This window comes from Mytilus trossulus, chromosome 3 (genome assembly GCF_036588685.1).
Source record: "Mytilus trossulus isolate FHL-02 chromosome 3, PNRI_Mtr1.1.1.hap1, whole genome shotgun sequence".
In the NCBI taxonomy this organism is placed as follows: domain Eukaryota; kingdom Metazoa; phylum Mollusca; class Bivalvia; order Mytilida; family Mytilidae; genus Mytilus; species Mytilus trossulus.
In genome coordinates, this window is record NC_086375.1 from 25,245,989 (window position 1) to 25,266,741 (window position 20,753).

The 20,753-nt window shown below is 32.7% G+C and overlaps 1 protein-coding gene across 2 annotated transcripts; it reads right to left on the reverse strand.

Annotated features, from left to right (window-relative positions):
* Positions 1 to 2,617: 2,617 nt before the first annotated feature.
* LOC134709307 (uncharacterized) lies at positions 2,618 to 20,365 on the reverse strand. 2 transcript variants are annotated; one of them, XM_063569469.1, is made up of 3 exons: positions 20,034 to 20,365; positions 6,259 to 6,391; positions 2,618 to 3,136 (listed from the first exon to the last, which is right to left on the reverse strand). In XM_063569469.1, exons 2-3 carry the CDS (start codon positions 6,354 to 6,356, stop codon positions 2,668 to 2,670), a joined length of 567 nt encoding a protein of 188 aa, XP_063425539.1. In that variant the 5' UTR covers positions 6,357 to 6,391; positions 20,034 to 20,365; the 3' UTR covers positions 2,618 to 2,667. The 2 variants fall into 2 exon arrangements, with proteins under 2 accessions (XP_063425539.1, XP_063425540.1); XM_063569470.1 differs by lacking the exon at positions 20,034 to 20,365 and adding an exon at positions 12,275 to 12,410.
* Positions 20,366 to 20,753: the final 388 nt, after the last annotated feature.

Sequence of the window (20,753 nt, forward strand, 5' to 3'; positions counted from 1 at the left end):
TTTTAGTTCAAGCTTTTTAGACGAAGAAAGACAACTCTTATCTCCTTATGCCTCTTTTTGAATAATGTGATGTCGTATGTTGACTCTTTTTAATAATGTATATCATCATATCACATGTGTCTTCTAAACTGCTGGGCGATTGTATGGCCCATAAATTTTGTTGAAAATAAAACATAAGTCAGCATGAACGATTCAATCTCAGGACCCATGGCATTATGTACAATCTGTTAATGCATTCGTCCCCCTAGTACATGACGTTGAATTTTATGGATAGACTCAATACACCTGCTTGATTTCTGTTTATTTTAAGTAACAAAACTACAATCACCAAGAGCTACAAAATAGCATGACGTAACAGGCTGTTGTATATAGCTAATGCGTATGTAAGTTTGTTAATACTACATGTCTATAAAGATATCCCCTAATAATTGCTTTTGGTATTTAATTACATAAAATTTATGTTTAAAAGTCATATCACAAAAATACTGAACTTCGAGGAAAATTCAAAACGGAAATCCCTTATCAAATGGCAAAATAAAAATCTCAAACAACTGTCATATTTTTGACTTGGTATTGGCATTTTCTTATGTCAAAAATGATGGATTAAACCTGGTTTTATTGCTAGCTAAACCTCTCACTTGCATGACAGTCGCATCATTTAAGTTAGTCCTATTGTTTTAATATAAAAGTGTTTCTCATGAACGTTATATAAGATCACAGCCAAAGACATACTTAGTACTTTGCCAAAATTGACACAGGAGGCAAGTTAAGATTGGCAATTATATACTTGTATAAAGACATATTTTCATGTACTTAATTTTAACTTCTCCATGTTAGTCTCATACTTTTATTATACGTGACACTTATTGACTAGATTTATTTCTCTTTATTTAAAGCCAAAGGCAAACTACTGTCGCCTCTTATTGCATCAGGTTTATTACTTTTGGTTGGTTTATTCCAAGTGGAAGATATACTAACGTTGCTTTTATTACACCTCTTAGTGTATATATTATAAACCAAAAGTAAACTCATGTTACCTCTTAATGCCTCTTGATGGGTATCTTCAAATGAAAAGTCAAGTAATTTCGCCTGTTATTGCCTTTCTTTATTGCTCTTGGTGGATATCTTCCAAGTGGGAGATTAACTAATGTAACCTCTTATTGGCTCAGGTGTATTCCTCTTGGTTAGGTATTCCAAGTGGAAGATACACTATTGTCGCCTTTGATTGTCAAAGGTTTATTCCCCTTGGTGGGTATATTCTAAGTGGAAGATAAACTATTGTCGCCTCTGATTGGCTCAGGTTTATTTCCCTTGGTGGGTATATTCCAAGTGGAAGATAAACTACTGTCGCCTTTGATTGTTTCAGGTTTATTCCCCTCGGTTGGTATTTTTCAAGTAACAGACGAACTACTGTCCCTTCGTTATGTCTCAGATTTATTCCTCTTGGTGGGTATATTCCAAGTGGAAGATAAACTATTGTCGCCTCTGATTGCCTCATGTTTATTCCCCTTGGTTGGTATTTTTCAAGTAACAGACGAACTACTGTCCCTTCATTATGCCTCAGATTTATTCCTCTTGGTGGGTATATTGCAAGTGGAAGTTAAACTATTGTCGCCTCTTATTGCCTAATGTTTATTCGTCATATTTGGTATATTCAAAGTGAAAGGAAAACTTCTGTTGCTTCATTTTGACTCAGATTTATTCGTGTTGGTGGTTATATTCCAAGTGGAAGGTAAACTACCGTCGCCTCTCATTAATCAAAGCCAACATTTGTGCAATGAATTCAGAAGATTCTTTTCAGACATGTGCAACCATACTATCAGACTACCAAATTTATGATATGGTATAATATCTTAAATATCTTGTCGGCCAAACTTTATTCAACATACAGCTTACAAAACCAATGAAAAGAGATCGATGCCTGATACTCCCCCTACGTTCACAAATAAACAAAATTTCTATCTAGTCATTGTATTTGCTAAAATTCATTGCAATATTAGTACATACATCCTCATTTGAAATCGTAGTTTTAGGGCCTTATCGAAACTATCCCTTTTACACAGAAACTATGTAAAACTGTCGGATGTGGCTGCGTATTTATAATACATCCCACACAGCCAAATAAACGCAAACTCAGTATTTGTCTTCGCTAAAAGTTGAGTTCTTACAATACCATTGCCTGGTATTCTACCCAAACCTTCTCTGTCGAGCAGTGAGCCAGAATACCAGGCTATCGTTACCATAATTATACTAGGGGCTAAGACTTTCTACACCATAATTAAAGTTGTTGTTTTTTTAAGAAAAATATGATTATATGAAAACATTTTAAAATTTCAAAGCTATTTTTTTTTTAAAAGCAACCATTTCAGTATACTGGTTAGAGGCTTCGTGAATATATATTGGTAAGTAAGTTTACATGAGTCAACGGAATCGACTGGTCTCATGACACTATCCACGCTACCTTAACTGAATATAAGGGTTGTATAAGAGTTCATCAGAACAATCAATATGGCGGTTTCTAGTGAATAAAATGAAGTCACAATGTTATAATTTTGTGGACCTGGTTACATTTCTGATTGCAAAATAATATTCTATAATATAAAATTCGATATTGAAGTAAATTTTAAATATTTTTATGGTTGTGAAGATAACACAATGATTTCTAAGTTATAAAATAATATCTGATGAATTTTCACAATATGCACTATTTTCGTAAGCTATCGTACAGTTTGTGTGTGTTCCATTGGCTACAGGCGTTCCGCCATATTTACTGCATAATACTGTATATCGCCCTATGGCCATGTCGTACGAATTTCTCCTAATAATGTTTTTCGTAGCCTTCCGAGAAGGAATATAGTTCCATGGAGGTACAGGCTCACGAGTATCACCCGTCGGAACGTTTAATCTAACGGGAGATTTTTGTGTCTTTTCTGAACGTTGTGTGCATGATTTGTCCATTCGTTTTGATTTGCTATATGAAGGACTTTGGCTTAATGGAACTTCAATGGATATATTTGGCAATGACACTGGATGGTCCATGTCACGAGTCTCTAGCTCGGTATAATTGTCATATGCACTTTCTTCTAATTTTGTCCGTCTTTTCTCGGCAATTCGTTCTTTAATAAGTTTTCTATCCCTGAAAAGTAAAAATAAGATACTTTGATCTGAAATTCAATTGATACGTCATAATCGTTTGATAATCTTTTTTGTTTTGTTTTCTTTTTTTTTCGAGTTGCATTCTGGGTAATATTTGAATGAGCGTTATATTATTCATTCTCCTTGTACGAATTCAAAGATCATCAACTGTGGTGTAACTTAAAACAAGAACGAATTAAATCATACCTGCCAACTGTCACTATTTGCGTGGGATTTCCCTCACGGAAGCTCTCTAATAGAAATTTTGGTAAGAGCATTTTTGTCTACAATTTTAAACAAAACGGTATTTTGATAATTGCTATAGACTTATAAAAGTGTGAAGAAACCCCCAAAAAACATTAAAATACATTTGAAGGCCCCCTTGAAGGTTTTATATAACTACAAGACCCGTCTTGCACGCAAAACCCACATGGGTCTTTTGAAAAGTTGGCAGCTATGTTGAATGCATCTCATTTAATTTCACAAGTTGTAAAATCTTTGACCGTACCACATTTTGTGTGAAGTTCATCTTTACCAGAACGTAACATATAACAGAATTAAAAAAGGAACTATTAAATGCTGTGTACTTGAAGTAAAAAAATGTATCTTGTATCTTGTGTGTGTAACAATGTTGCATGTATACGGAAACGAGATGTTCCTTTTTGGAAATTACATTCTTTTTTTTTCATTTTTCTCATTTCGGTCGAATAAAAATAACATATATTATTGTTTATGAAATTTTCACTAGAACTTGTTGAAAAGAATCAATCGCGTATTATTGTATAACACACAGAGTGGCGGTGTTCTAATTTATTGGAGACAGTTAATTGACAAAGAATCACATTTTTCTTGCAAATGTCGGTGGTTCTCACTGGTCATGGCTGTCAGTTTTCATTGGTTGAGAAAGCCGCGAAATAGCACAATAGTGTTGAAAGTGGTGCTAAAAACCAATCAAATAATCATTGGCTTGTTTGTCTCTCAACTGAAGACATAAACATTTATGTTGTTTGTGTAATGTTGCAATGAAATGTCATAAGACCGCAACAATAAGAGTGAACTAGTTGGTGTAAAAAATGTATGTAAAATAGCTATGAAATATAAATATATAAGGTAATAAAAAACTGATTATCGAAATATATCATGTACAGAATAAAAAAAAATAATGGCAATACAAACAAATGTAAAAGTAAAATGAGTTTCTTGAGAATTTTACAGAATAATTATTGAGTTCATTATAGATAGAGAAAAATGCATAAGAAATTTAAAGAATTCAGAAATGAAAGACCCGCCATCATGAGCCTCTTGAATTAACGAGGATCACAAACATCATGTTGTTTACCGGTAAGAAGCTGACATGTTTAAATACATTGTATGTATATGTATTTAAGAGAAGATCTATTTATTGATTTGTACTCATTTTGATGTAAATCTGACCTTAAGGAGATCAAAAAGTGAAACTAAGTTCAGAAAATTAGTGATTCTAAAAATAAACATACGCAGTCTTCTTGCACCGGGTATATGATATATTTTAAATTATATTCAACATAATAAATAGTTAGATCAAATTTATCTTGTTGAGGCATTTACGTGGATAATTTTGTCAGAAGGAATTACCATGTAATCGACAACAAGAACTATTAGATATACCCGAACCATTAAAGGCTTTATTTTTCTTTGAAAATAATTGATGTTTATGTTACGAACAGTGGCAAATATCTCATGCGATTATGAAATACAACCAAACGAATCAATTTACAATCTCATTAAAATCCGATGTTCTGATACGCTACCAGAACATCGGATTTTAATGAGATTTAGGAGATAACTGTATTGTATTTTAAGCTCCGACGGCATCAATTGGGGATTTGATGGTCGCAAATTAAGTTTACTGGCGACGCGTTAGCGGAGACAGTAAACGGGTATTTGCGACCATCAAATCCCAAATTGATGCCGTCGGAGCTTAAAATACAATATTGTTATCTCCATTCTAATGAAACTGACAGAAAACAACGTTAAAACATGTATTTTAAATCTGTCATATGGCGACTGCGCTTGCGCGTACGTCCCATAGCATCAATTGTCAATTGATGCCATGTAAGAAAGTGACATTATCCAATCAAATTGAATGTTACAAACGTTGTTGCATTAGAATGATCAATTTACGTTCTCAATCGAATATGCTGTTGCATACATAGATATAGGAAGATGTGGTGTGAGTGCCAATGAGACAACTCTCCATCCAAATAACAATTTAAAATTAAACCATTATAGGTTAAAGTACGGCCTTCAACACGGAGCCTTGGCTCACACCGAACAACAAGCTATAAAGGGCCCCAAAATTACTAGTGTAAAACCATTCAAACGGGAAAACCAACGGTCTAATCTATATAAACAAAACGAGAAACGAGAAACACGTATATATTACATAAACAAACGACAACTACTGTACATCAGATTCCTGACTTAGGACAGGTGCAAACATTTGCAGCGGGATTAAACGTTTTAATGGGCCCAAACCTTCTCCCTTTTTCTGAAACAATAGCATAACATCACAACATAGAAAACATACGATAAAATATCAATTGGCAGACTTAATTCAATCAAAAAACGTATGATTACACAATGAACGAATAACTTAGCAAAAAAAAAAATCTTTTTAAAATAGGAAAAACAAAATGATGATCAGGTACTTCAATTGCTAGTTTGAAATATTACTGTTTTTCATTGTATTTTCCAACCTTTCTTAATTTCCAAAAAATGCTCAACTTTGACATATACTGAGCAATCATTTATTTCGTGCATATTCAAATGTACATTGCACTTGTTTATAGTTAGTTACCTATATATTACGGTGGAACAAATCTAATACTACTTAGTTCGTTTCATTATTTATTAAACATCGTAGTTCAATATATACTATTTTGCGTGGGAGTATTATCCCTTAAGAATTTGGTGTGATTAACAGCAATAATACAGGCCTACTTTCGTAAAAAATAAACCGTACGTTCATTGATTTAGCACGTAAATATTTACCCTATTATTGCTAAAATATTTGCATATTTTTTGTTGTTGTATCTATAACACATCATAATATTTTTGATACTAATAATGAAAAAAACTTACCTGACGGCTTTAATGGCTGATATAATACATGTAAAAACAAAAAGAGCTCCAAAAATGGCACCAAATACGATTCCTGTTACATTCACATCGCTTGCCATGTCTGTTGCAATTCCCTGCCGCTTTACTTCAACATCTGAAAGCACAGAAACGAAAACGACTTTCTGATATGTAATTAAACTTAGGGCAAATGAAAGTCACTCTCCGACATGTTCAATTTCACATATTCTGCTCTAATTAATTAATTTCTGAAATGAACAATACTTCACGTGAATTAGATCAGAATAAAACCATTCATCCTTTATCATCGAAATTAAGAATAATGTGCTGTATGATGCATTAATTGTCTTGTATTTGACCATATAGTACTTTAATTCCCAATAGACGGCCATGTTATGTTTAAAATGTGACTTCAATGCGGTTTAAGTGAATTACTTCACGAAAAGCTGATAAATTAGCATGAACTCGACATTTTGAACTATTACTAAAATGGCAACATAAATGTTATTTTGGGAATAAAGAAGTATTCAAAATAATTTTAATAAAATGTTAAATTTCTTGTTTTCTAGTTAGGAAAACAGATGTTTTTCTTTTCCTTCCCTGTTGATGCCGATTTTCAAACATTTTAAAGTGGTAAATACATGTTCTATTTAGTTTGTTTTTATTTTCCTGCTAAATAAACATACAGCATTTGATCAGACCTCTAAACTTTAAATGTTTTATCCCACTGCAAGGGTAAAATATTTCAAGAAGTAAACTACTTATTTTGTGAGGTAGAATATAGAAGGGGTTATATATTACACCAAGTCTTTGTTCTCGGACTCCGATGAGCAAGCTGAAGCATTCGGCAAACCTCGGTAGAATCCGCTACTCTCCGTCTAAGATGAGGATACGGAATCGGTCGAGTTGTGACGAATACAAGCTGATCAGAAGTTTAACAATTGTCGTCACCAGAACGAATAGTGTTTCAGCCGCGAGGCGAGGTAATGCTGGTTTTGAACAATTTTTACAGTGTGCAAAAGTTGAAAAGTTCGTGTATAATTTAAAATTTAGAATTGAAATGGAGAATGTGTCAAAGAGACAACAATCCGACCATAGCGTAGACAACAGCCAAACGTTGCGAAACCATGGTAAAGCCTTTTGACTCGTATTTGCTGTTGTTGCATTCAACTATAGCAAGTATATAACATTTTTCTAGTAAAAATAATGCTTCAAATAAGTGACGTCATCAGTAATATTTTTTTTAAACCTTTCTATTATAAAAATTATAATTATGAATATTGGCAAATATTATACTATCCCTCTTAGAATATAAACCAAACCTGCAAGCTCGTGCAATATGACAATCTACTGGTCCGAGTACACAGTTATTTCGTTGTGCATTTCTTTTAGACAATAAAAAAAAAAAAAAAAAATCCCACCTTCGCTTTCTAAATAATATTTTAGTGTTGTACTACTTTTGAGACATATTCTATCAAACTTATAGAAAACTTCATCGGCTTTAACTCAAAATATGGACAATTTTATGTAAAGGGGACTTGAAATCTATTGACAGCTTCCGAAGTGCTATTTTTTAACCTTTTTCAGCTGGACCAAATCACTACTTAACTTTTAAATTCATGACCAAAATAGTTTTTAGTGTCATAACAACCCCCTACTTGCTATTTGAGGCATAACACACGGAGAAAAAATTTGGAATGGGTATAAAAAAAAAATGGCAAGTAGCACACTGTCCATAAACTAAGGAGGGGTCTTAGGACTACATTCGGACAACTAGGGCTACTTATATTTATATATTATTCAACATGAATTTCAAAAATGAGAATTAAACTACAAATCCACAATACATGCAATCCAAAGAAGAAAAAAACAACTGGCGTCCATGTTGAATTGTGTTAAAAATCAGAAGAAAATGACGAATGTCATTTCGATCCCCTTTGAATTTTGATCGGTCGATCTACGACATAGACAAGACAAAAAGGAAACCAAGGACAATGTCGTGTGTTAAGGAAGCTCGCGGGTATAAAATTTTCAGAAAAAAATTAAACATTTATTTTTCATTACAAATTTTATTTATTACCTTTAGTAGTTGTAACTTTATCATATGGTACAAACATCTTTCCAAAAAATCAATTCGTTTGGCAACAGGTGACTTTTAAAATGTAGATGTCATTGAAAAAGCTCCAAATTATCTGCCTTTGGTGTAAAAATGCCATTTTTTGGCATTAAAATTGAAATATCTTTTTTAACTCATCGGTGACCTATATTTTTTATTGTTGTATTCAAATAAGCTGTACATAAACTAAGTAATTGTTAAATTTAAGCGATTTCTGTAATTTAGTTCTTCGATATTTTTATTTCGATATTACCGTTATTTCTCCTATTTGTTCAACAGAAAAAAAGGACATCAACAAAAATGTATGCTTCTTTCGATGGCAGATTGTGAGCGTAAATGAACGGTGGCCCTATCTTTTTATTTAATTTTTCTATTAAGTATAAGATAAAGTTCAGTTATAGAAAAATATAGCGAAATCCTATATTAAATAAAAAAAATGATTTAGACCCGCGAGCCCCCTTAAGAAAATATTTTTTCACCCATTATGTTATCGTATTCATCGCAATTCCAAGAAAACAGATCCAAACAGAATTCAAGCAAAAATAAAACCAATATTAAATACATTAATTTGTTTGTATTTTACGGTGTTGTGATCAGATTTTTATACTTATAGCTTTGTAATAAAACATCAAAGAAGAGAAAGCTACAAACTGTAATTTTATCAATACTAATAGTTGTGATGGCATGACAAGTATTATTATAGAAAACTGATAAATCGTAAATCGGTAAATCTATTCATTTATTCATAATTGTTTATTTTTCAGGCCGATTTTTTCTTCTTTAAAATTTTTTTAATTTCCCCATTATACCCTATTCTTTATATATCAGTTTTCCTTTATTCTCTATTCTTAAAAAACAACAACATATTTTTATCTATTCGTTACTTTATTTACCTAAGTATTTATATTCTATGCAAACCGTCCAGACCCTAATCTATTTGAACAATTATGCCTGTTTTTTTATTTTGTTTTGTTTCAAATCGAATTTTCAACCAGCCAGCCAGACACAAATTTAATACACACCAAAATAAACTAAACATGCAAACAGTTGGACGCCAATTTTAAACATCCACATTTTCTTGCTAAAAAACAATCTTGCAAGCTGCACATACGTTTAATTTGAACCTGTTGGGGGTTTATGTTTTTTCAAATAATATAAAAATATAAGAAGATTGGTTGTCAATGAGACAACTCTGCACTAGAGACCAAATGAAGTTGATGTAAGCTATCGGTCAACGTACGACCTTCAGCAATGAGCAAACCCATATCGCAAATAGACAGCTATAGAAGGCACGAAACTGTCAAACGGAAAGAAATTAAGACGAAAAAAAACACTTGCAGCCTGATTTGTGTACAAAAAAATTCAAATGAAAAAAAAACCCCAAATATGGTTTAAACAGCAACAAACGACTACTGCATTACAGACTCCAGACTTTGTACAGGCACATACAGAATGTAGCGGAGTTCAACATTTTAGCGGGCGCCAAAACTTTTATCATACGAGTTAAATTCAAATGTCACCTTACAAATAGTTTGTATTCAGTGTGTACGGTTAATTTTACCACAGACCACATACAAATCTACTAGCAGGTATAAAGGAAATAAAAGAAAACTCAACTTTGGCTTAACGTTGGATCCTGACTATAGCCGAGTCCCAATTAGCAGCACAAACAACCACTGTATCACTACTTAGTGTAGAGGTTTCACGAATGCAGTAGTGCAGTAAGTGCTGTTATTATTGTATGTGGTTCAACTGAAGAATACGGGAAAACAATGCAGTTCAAATTTTGAATTGTTATCTATGACCAATGTTCCTTTGTCCTTATAAGCACTGTTAACTTTAAACATACTTTTTGAAGTTTTATATTTGATTCAAAATCAAAATAACTGCGTCAATATCCCTATAATAGCCCTAAAAATGAGGAGCGCATAATATATTCTTTCCATAAAATAACGATGAAATCAATGCAAGTGTTTAATGTTTGCTAAGAACTAAGTTTGAAGAGATTTGTGTATTTTATTTTTTTACTCCTTTTCACTCTGAGAACCCGTATAACAAAAGTTTTTTTGGAGTTTTTCTAAGTTGCGGAACATTAAACCTAAATAGGATGACCCAACAATCAAACCATATTGTAAACATTTCTCAGCGTCAACAAACTGATACTGCCATTCAGGAGCACCTGAGTCCCCCCTCCCAGTTTTTAGTTTGGTTCGTGTTGCTCGGTCTTTGGTTATTTAATTCAGACTTTTGAGAACTTATTTGGCTTTTTTGGCATGACTTTGTCAAATTTTCGTAGAAGTCGCCTTGGCTTCTTCCTGCATACTTTTTACTTCTTACGTTAACAAGTGCATGCACTACTCTTCAAGGTAAGACTAACCCAATTAGTTACGTATAATGTGTTTTAAATGTATATATTAAATTAAATGATTGTCAAAATGAAATTGATACCATTATACATGATACAATTAAGTAAATAAATATTATTGTTCGTAAAGTCAGACTATTTTTGATAATACACATAAACAGAGACATATAATTTATTAGCTCTGACATAAACAACCTATTTATAGTCTGAAATACGACGTTAGATTTTTTTGTATATTAAATTTATATAATTGAAAAGATACAGTCAAAGATCATTAAAATAAGTTAATGCTATCGATTAAAAATCTTTTGATCATTGTAAAATAAGATAATATTAGAGATAGCTATACCTCTGTTAAAGAAAATCTATTCTAAGAGTTGTTAATAAACTGTAAATTACTGTTTAGTACTAAATCATTGTAAACACGTTATATAACGTCCTTTGTTGTATTCGCGAAAATAACCGATGATTAAATGTGTTAATTTCTTCAAGAATTGTTGTTTCTTTGCTATATCATGAATGATTGTCTTGTTTTTGTTTGGGTATTTATTTCAAAAACTAATTATGTTTTAAATATATGATACATGATATATGACAATAATTAGAGAGAAAAGGATTCAGTGTGAATGTACTTGATGAAAACAAGAAGTAAGGAGATCACCAAACCAAAAGAAGAACGATATCGCAATATGCTGCAACAGATGAATCCATTTATGACCTCAGGCTCAGTTGAAAGGCACAATCACCAGGTTTTTTTTTAAATAGAAACATGTCCATTCTCACCATAACTAAAGGAATGAAAAGTGTAATTGTTACCATGAATAAGTCAATGAAACAGCAATCCAACGATACAAATAAAAAAGGTCATCTAGAGGTGAACATACTATAAAAGACGAGTGTTTTAAATGTGTATTGAAATAAAATACTTTTTATGACACTATTCTTATCTAGTCAAATAATAACAAAATTGATTCCTGAATTTCGTTAATTTAGTTTGTTTCGACATAGACCCTAGAATATCGCAAATCTAGGTAGGCTAGCCTCAAATGATTTTTTTAGATTATCTTTCAACTAGCTTGTCTCAAAATGGATTCTTAAATGCCTTCAAACTAGCTGGTCTCCAAATAAATTCTCGAATGCCTCCAAACTAGCTAGTCTCAAAATGGATTCTTGAATGCCTCAAAACTAGCTAGTTTCAAAACGGAATTTTGAATACCTACAATTGGCTTGTCTCAAAATAGTCGTGAAAAAATCTCGTTAACAGAAAGTTGGAATATGTGGTGATAGATAGTCCTAGTCAAGACATGTTACTGGCACTTGTCTTGTTATTGTGTAAATATAAACCGGCGAAATTATGTCCCCTTGTACAGGTGTAAATATTTTGGGAATCAATTATCTTGATTACCGCGATGCAGCAAGCAGAAGCAATACTACAACAAGATCCTTTCATATTTAAAAATTGTCATAAAAAATAAACATGCAAAATAAATGTACATTTAAATACAGATACACTTTTAAACATGCACATTTATATTTACCTTCTTTGTGTTCCGAATAGTATTCGAACGTAACTTAAATCTACCGAACCGAATATAATTGTGACACGAATCAAGATTTTAAAAGACTTAAGAACAATATATCCATGTTAAATGTAGAATAATTCAAAACATGCTTGCTCATGTAGGTTTGTTTAATGCAACGAAGTAGATTAATTGAATTTTAAAAAAAGTCGATTGAAGATTGCAGTGAAATACTTGAGATAATTTTCTTTGTAAAGAGTGTGTTGATTATATAGTTAAAAAAACATTTGCAGCATGATCTGGCAGTGAACGTTTTGGCAAATATTCTAATAGCTCCCTACCTGTCGGACGAAATAAACTTCAAACGTTCACAAAAAAACATGAGAAAAAAATCGATAGAAGTAAAACTTTGAACAAAGATTGGAAACTCCGATAAAATCACTAGTAAGCATCCTCTTTTTCCTATATCTAATATTTCATTAAATCGTATAGAGACAAGTATCATTGAAAAAGAAAAGTGAGCGATTTTGCGTTTGGTATATTATAATACAAGAACCGAAAAATCTCGGCACTTTCGCATTATAAATTAAACTCTGCTCTCTGAACTCGGATTCTTTGCATAATTACCAATTCAAAAAATAAGTATGTAAACAATAATGAAACTTGCTTACGTATCTTCTGAAAAAAAAGTTCTTTATCACAACGTTAAATTCGTGACGTAGAGAAATCAAACTATATAGATATGAGAAGATGTGGTATAAGTGCCAATGAGACAACTCTCCATCCAAGTCACAATTTGTAAAAAACGTAAACCATTATAGGTCAAAAGCACGGTCTTTAACACATAGCCTTGGCTCACAACGAACATCAAGCTATACAGGGCCACAAAATGGTTACTTTAAAACCACACAAACGTGAAAACCAACGGCGGTCTAGTCTATATAAATAAAGAGAAACGAAAAACACATATGAACACTATGAACCACATCAACAACGACAACCTCGGAACATCAGATTCCTGACTTAAGACAGGTGCAAACAAATACAGCGGGCTTCAACGTTTTAATACTAGTATGTACCAACCTTCACCCTTATCTGAAACAATAGGGTAACATCACAATAGAGAAAGATACACTTGTATGTATTTAATCACCTAGTGGGTGTTAGTTAATATTGGATGATATTATCAGCAAGGTCATTCTTGTTGTGGTATTCTATCTGTGAATGTATGTCTGTTTATCAAGATAAAGGTTAATGGTCAAAGCTAAAGCAGAAAAATTAAGTATCAGCAAAGAGCATCTGTCGAATAAGATAAATAATTGAATTATATTGACTTTAGAATTCAGTGATTAATAGAAAGTATGAGCTATTGTTTATAGAAGATAGTTTATTTGTTAAAGAAAGATGCCAAGAAGAGCACTGCATCTAAAACAAAACAACAACACATTTGGTTTAACGTTATCAGCAGCAAGTATTATACTGACTTATTAAAAGCGAAAACAAAACTCCTACACATTAATTTGCAGGGAATAAAATATAAATTCTGGAATGTAGAAAAAATACTGATTTCTTAACATGTGTTAGAGGTTGCGATTTTTTTGGCGAATAAATTTAAAAACATAGCTATAATTTGCGGAAGTCATTTATTTTTAAAACACATTGTTACTGCCATTTTTGATTGTATTCGTTAAGAATTTAACACAAAGTGATTTAAATCTAACGTGTTATCTGCCGTTTTAGTTTAATAGAAATACATTATCTTTGGACAAAACTCCCTATCGAAGAGGTGAAGACCTGATAAATCCAAGACAGTTTGGTAAATTTGATGGGAATTTAGGAAAGGGAAATTGGGAAGGGGGGGGGCGTTACTTTTCCTCACCTTCGAGATTTGTAGGTGAATAGTGTTTGTTCTGTCTTACATCTAGTTCAACATATACAGTGGAGATCACTTCTAACCTCTCATCAAATCTGTCAGAATCTGTCAGAACTGTTCTAGGACAGTATGTAGAACTGTCATCCTGACAACCTTTAGAAAGTGTTAGCTAAAACAGTTCTAACCAAGTTATTTAGACAGTTCTGTCTAAAACTGATCCTGATAGTTCTACCCTAATACAGTTTTAGACAGTTATACGACTAGAACAGTTCTACGATTAGAACTAATTTGGTCAGTTTTACGGCTAGAATAGATTAAGTCAGTTCTATCCTTAGAACAATTTTAAGAACTTTTTGTCTTAAATGTAAAGAAGAATGTGTCCAACCGGATGCCCCACTCGCACTATCATTTTCCATGCTCAATGGACCGTGAAAATGGGTAAATAATCTAATATGTCATTAAAATTAGAAAGATCGTGTCATAAGCAACATGTGTGCTAAGTTTCAAGTTGATTGGATTTCAGCTTCATCAGAAACTAGCTTGACCAAAAACTTTAACCTGAAGCAGAACAGACGGACGAACGAACGAACGAACGGTACGACAGACGGACGGACGCACAGACCAGAAAACATAATGCCCCTCTCCTATCGTAAATGGAGCATACAAAAATGAAAAGAATATAATATATATATTTAAAAGTTGTAACTCAATAACCGTCATTTTGAACTGTTCTACAATCCTGAAATGTTTGGTCAGTTCTACGGCTAGAACAGTTTTAGATTGTCCTGCTGACAATTCTACGGTTAGAACTGATTTTATCAGTTCTGTTGACAGTTCTACGACTAGAACTGATTTGGACAGTTCCATGTAGAACAATGTTAAACAGTTCTACCCTAGATCCGATCCTGGCAGTTCTATCTGGAACTTATTTTGACAGTTCTACTTAGAACAGTTCTAGGGTAAAACTGTTCTAGAACAGTGTAGAACAGTTCTATGACTGTCACAGATTATTCTGACAGTTCTAATGAGAGGTTAGAAGAAGTTGAATTTTTAAGTTTTAATTCAATTTGGCTTGTTTTGAAATGCACGAAAACTCGTATACTTGTCACTGGACGTTCAATAAACACCAATCAATCATTAGGACTTAATATAACTAATTTAAATTAATTGTTGTACGATTTACGTATATTGCTAATTTTTTATTGTCATGAATTCCTTAGAAAGTCACATTCTGACACTGTTACCTCCGGGTTCGAGATTTTCTCGCTATGTTGAAGACCCATTGTTGCCCTCCAGTTGCTATCTGCTGTTTGGTCGGGTTGTTTCCCATTTCTGTTCTCAAAACTATGTTAAACTTTATTCATGAACTGCCTATATATTTAAATTTCAAAACGAGTGCAGTGATATCAGATCCGTGTGAAAGACCACGCTGGCGTCATTGTAATATTGCTCGTTGACGGTCGTTGAATACAAAAGAACAAAATGATCGATCTATACAATTCACTACACAGTACACGCAGTATGAAATCAATAAAACTGTTATGTTAAACATCGATATGTTGATTAATATAAAAATAAATGAATCAGTGGACATATTCACATACACAAGTCAAGTATAATATCAGTATAATAGTAACGTTCAATACGTGTACTTTTTTACTTGTTTACTATCAACAAAGTCAATTTTCAAACAACTTTAAAATATCAGACAAAACTTTTTAAAACACTCCAACCCCTAATACATTTTAGTCACTGTAAACCCCTTTAACTCTAGTAGCTCGAGGAAAAGTTTGCTTACCTCTTACTTCAGAAGTATTTACTTAAATTTCAAACCAGATTTTTTTTTCATTTACCTCTTTTCAAAAGTATTCGCTAATTCTCCCACTTCAGAAAGTGTTATCTTTACCCCTCACTCCAGAAAGTGTTTTTATCTCGCACTCCAGAAAGTGTTTTTACCTCGCACTCCAGAAAGTGTTTTTATCTCGCACTCCAAAAAGTGTTTTTACCTCTCACTCAAGAAGTGTTCACTTTACTTCTTAATCCATAAGTATTCACTGGACCTCCCAATCTAGAAGCTTACGTCTCCCCCGGACGTGTTCACTTTATATTTACCTTCCACTCCAGAAAACATTTAACTCCAGAAAATGTTTTCTTTGCCTCTCAATCCAGAAGAGTTTAGTTAACCTACCATTTCAGAATTCAGAGGGTGGCTTTTTTTTTACCTCTCACTCCAGAAGTTTCTTCAGTTCTCTCTCAAAAATGGTTTACTCTACTTCTCACTCAAGAACGTGTTTACATAACTCAATTGACAGAGAGAATCATGAATTAAAAATCAATTCGGAAATATAATAAGTTTTTAACTCATCTCTCTAGAAAGTGTTTACAGAAATTATTTAACAGAGAGGAACATGCATAAGAATGCAATCGAAAAAACAAATAAGTTACAGCAGATTGGTTTCTTTACCTCTCACCTCAAAAAAAGTGTTTACATATACCATTCAATAGAAAGAATCTTGCATTTTATGGCCTTTGTCAGTCTTAGATATAAGAGTATGTGATATAAGTACAAATGAGACAACTCTCCATCCAATTCACAATTTCTTAAAGTAAACCATTATAGGTCAAAGTTGGATCTTCAACACAGAGCCTTTGTGTTATTATGGTTGTGTTTGCTTATATGTTTTTTTAATTTTGCTAAATGTTTTGGACTTTTATGTGACATTCATTTTCACTGAACAAGTACACATTTTGTTTAGGGGCCAACTGAAGCTCGTCTTCTGGTTTTCTCACTGTGTCGAAGATCAATGGGTGGCCTTCGTCTGTTTGGTGCCTTTGGTCGGGTTTTAGTCTCTGACACAAATTGAACCCCCATTTATGTAAAATCAAATCCGAAAAATGATCAATTACAACAGACAGTGTTCTCATAACTTCTCACTCAAGGATGAGTATAAGCATCATTTGTCCGAGAGTTCCATATACTCAAATCTTATCGGAAAATTTCTCAGTTACAAAACATTTTTCATGCCAAACCTACGATAGTAGAGGGGCATTATGTTTTATGGTCTGTACGTCCGTTCGTTTGTCCGTCTGTCCGGTCGTTCGCCTGTCCGTCCCGTCGTTTGTCCGACCGTTTTTCCCGCTTTTCGTCAAGGTAGTTTTTGATGAAATTTAAGTTCAATCAACTTGAAACTTAGTACACATGTTCCCTATGATATGATCGCTCTTTCTAATTTTATTGTCAAATTAGAGTTTATACCCCAATTTCACGGTCTATTGGACATAAAACATGTTAGTGCGAGTGGGGCATCTGTGTACTATGGACACATTCTTGTTTGTCTTTATCTTTAATCAAAGAAAGTGTTTAAAAACATTATTTGACACAATATAATGCAAATAGACTAAATCGGAAAGCTCTGTCACGACGACATTTTGAATCAATCACATTTAAATTATAACTGACTAACACACTTCAGTCGCCATTTTGATAACGTACATGAATGTAAATCATAAATGACGGGAAAAAAGATTAAAAAAAATCTTTACAGAAAAAAAAGCAGGTCACATCAAGAGACATTTTTTTTATATGTCTGTTCAATCTTTTTTGTATCTCCATATCTTGTAACTACTATCTCAAAGAATAAGTTTAGATTGTTCACTCTTTTGATATAAAAAAAAAACTCGAATAACGATAAAATTTAGGATTATAGTAGTTACCTGAATTTTATCGTTATTCGTTATTTTTTAAGGGGGTTGCAATGTAGATGTGATGTATACATAAATAGTATAAATGTATTTTGAATAAAATTAATTGGTAGCTAAGTGTACATTAAAACATTTCGAAGTAAAGCAATGAAGTTGATGCTGAGAAGATTTTGTTGTTGAAGCCATGAAAATAAAAGGACAGAACAAGTAACTTTGTAAAAAGGGGGTGCTATAAAACTGAATGTTTACCATATAAAACTGCGAATCAAAGTGCGGTCAGCCAAATATATAAAGGAATGATTTTATCCCCCCCCCCCCGTTTAATACTCCAAGTAAAAAGGGGGAAGGGGAGATGAAGAGCGACAATGCCAATCCTTAAATCCGCCACTGGTAACGTCAGTAATTTTTTGATCGTCAGGCATGTCTTTATATAAAGTATATACGTAATGTTGTTGGTGTTATGTGTTTTTGTAGTTAGGGACATAGTGTGTTTGTCGCAAATTGGTGCAATTAGTTTGTCGAGCCTTCTACTTTAGTCGAAAAAGCCAGACATAGCGATCCTACATTCCGTCGTCGGCATCGTCGAATTCTACCACATTAGGAAAGAAGCTTGTTGATCACAAGCTAGTATCCAAAAGTTATAAAAAAATAATTCCATTTTTTTACGTATTTTACTTATATATGGATTTAGTTTTTCAGCCAGGAAACAATACATACATGGATGTTATTTATTTTTTTACTATTTTAATAACTTACTTATACTGTCCTGGATTTTTACCAAACTTGGACAAAAGCTTGAAAAAAAAATGATCTAAAGCTAGTATCGAGAAGTTAATTTTGTTTTTTGTGCATGCTTATCTTTATTTTACTTATAAATGGACTTAATTTCGTCCAGTTAACACTACGTACAGTCTGCAGTTTTTAAGACATTTGTTAAATTCACAAACTGTCCAGGATTTTTAAAGTGGATGGTCATGAGGCCAACAATTGTGAAAAATCAAATACTTTAAAGGTACAAGTCAGTGTTGTATTTACTGTTTTCCCTCTATTCAAATTGATTGAACATATAAAAAAACCTCAGGTGACTTCTGGTACAAATTAATATTTTTTTAAACAATTTTATACTTAGAAAAGAGTACAGTCGAACCCAAACCCACAAGCTAATTCGTGACAACTAATAAATTTAAATTTTAGATTAAACACTAATGAATTACTACATGTATAGTAGGTTGAATGGTAGGACAAATATGTGAAAGTATTTATATTTGTTTATAATATAATATTTACGTATTCGATGAATTTGAAGTTAGGCGTAAGGAAATTGGTTGACTGTTAGTCATAGTGTTAGAGAGTGTTAGTTGATTTGATTTTGATTTTTGGTGTTTTAATACCACTTTGTGCTATTTTGTGGTGACCAGTATTTATTGGCCGAAGAAGCTGGCGTGCAAGCCGGAGAACCCGAGAAAACCACCGTCCGACCTTCGATAGGAAAACTGACAACTCTAATCAATTTAGATTTGAGTCAAGTGCATCCGCATGAGCGGGGTTCGAACTCCTTAACTCAGTGTTATCTGTATAGTGATCACAGTAATAACAACTTAAACCACTCGGCCACCGAGGCCCCGTGAAGAGTGGTAGTTGTAAGATCATATACATGTGTATATGTTAGTGTCACTGTTTGTGATGGAACTTAATCACGTCTAGTCCAGTGTAAGGTAATACAGAGTAATCGTACAGTACATTGTAGCTGCTCATCAGACAAAGCACGTGGTCGCAAGCTAGGTAAAGCAATTTGTCAACAAAGGTTTGTCATAAGGCCGTTAGCAAACGTAGGTAGATAAACAGTTACGTAACACAGTTGATATTAGTCGTGTCGTTTATACATTGTTTAATCAAATGTTTGACGAACTCGTGATAAAAGTACAATACAGAATGTCAAAAGTCATAATGTAACACGAGTTCAATAGCAATTCCAAGTCAACCGTTTCGCATTGTTTTAATAGTCATCAAAAAGAAGTTCGTTGCTCAATTTAAGAGTTAAGAAAAGCATAGTCATTTTCTAAGAATATTTAAGCATAAATAAATATGCAAAGTGACTAATCAGCTCACCTATATTTGTTTCCGTATAAATCCAGTTACGGCTACAATTGTAATTTGTTATAGCAAAAATGATTATCGATTTTACCATTCAAAAGCACTCACCTTTTAAACAACATTAAGCATTTTTCTATCGAACCAAAAATCATCAATTTTAACACTGAAATATGATACTCCCAACTAGCTATACACATCCAGAGTTATACATCACATAAGAAGATGCTGCATTTTGTTGTATGTATCAATAATATCACATTATTCACATTCTATACTTTTACTGTTAAAAATCATACACAAACAAACATAATTGTAATACTCCACGTGTACTATATATATTTTGTAAAGAAAGCAGAAATACTGAATGAATTATGGCTCGGTATAATAATAACATTTTTCGACATCTGTTCATTTATTGATCGTGAAGCATTGTAGTCTATATGTTTTACCTGCTTTTCTGATCATATGGTCGAATAGAAATCTATAACAACATTAATTAACAGTGTCAATTATCACGTAATTATTTTTAGTTGCATACTTCATAATTGTGAAATGTACCTAATAATAATCATATTGGTATAAGTAAAAATATCCAATTATCAACATTGAAGATAGATATATTTTGTAATTACTTTTACCTGTATTTTTTGTGTAGATTACTAACGTATTGCTAAAGAATATTTGTTTACTAGATGAAGAAAAAAATCACGGCTCGCCCATCTTCCATACACCATCAATTCATAATTCCTGTGGCATCGCTAAGGAAAAACAGGTGTAAACGGACATTTTATCGTACATTTAGCAATGTGAAGAATCAATTGAATGCAA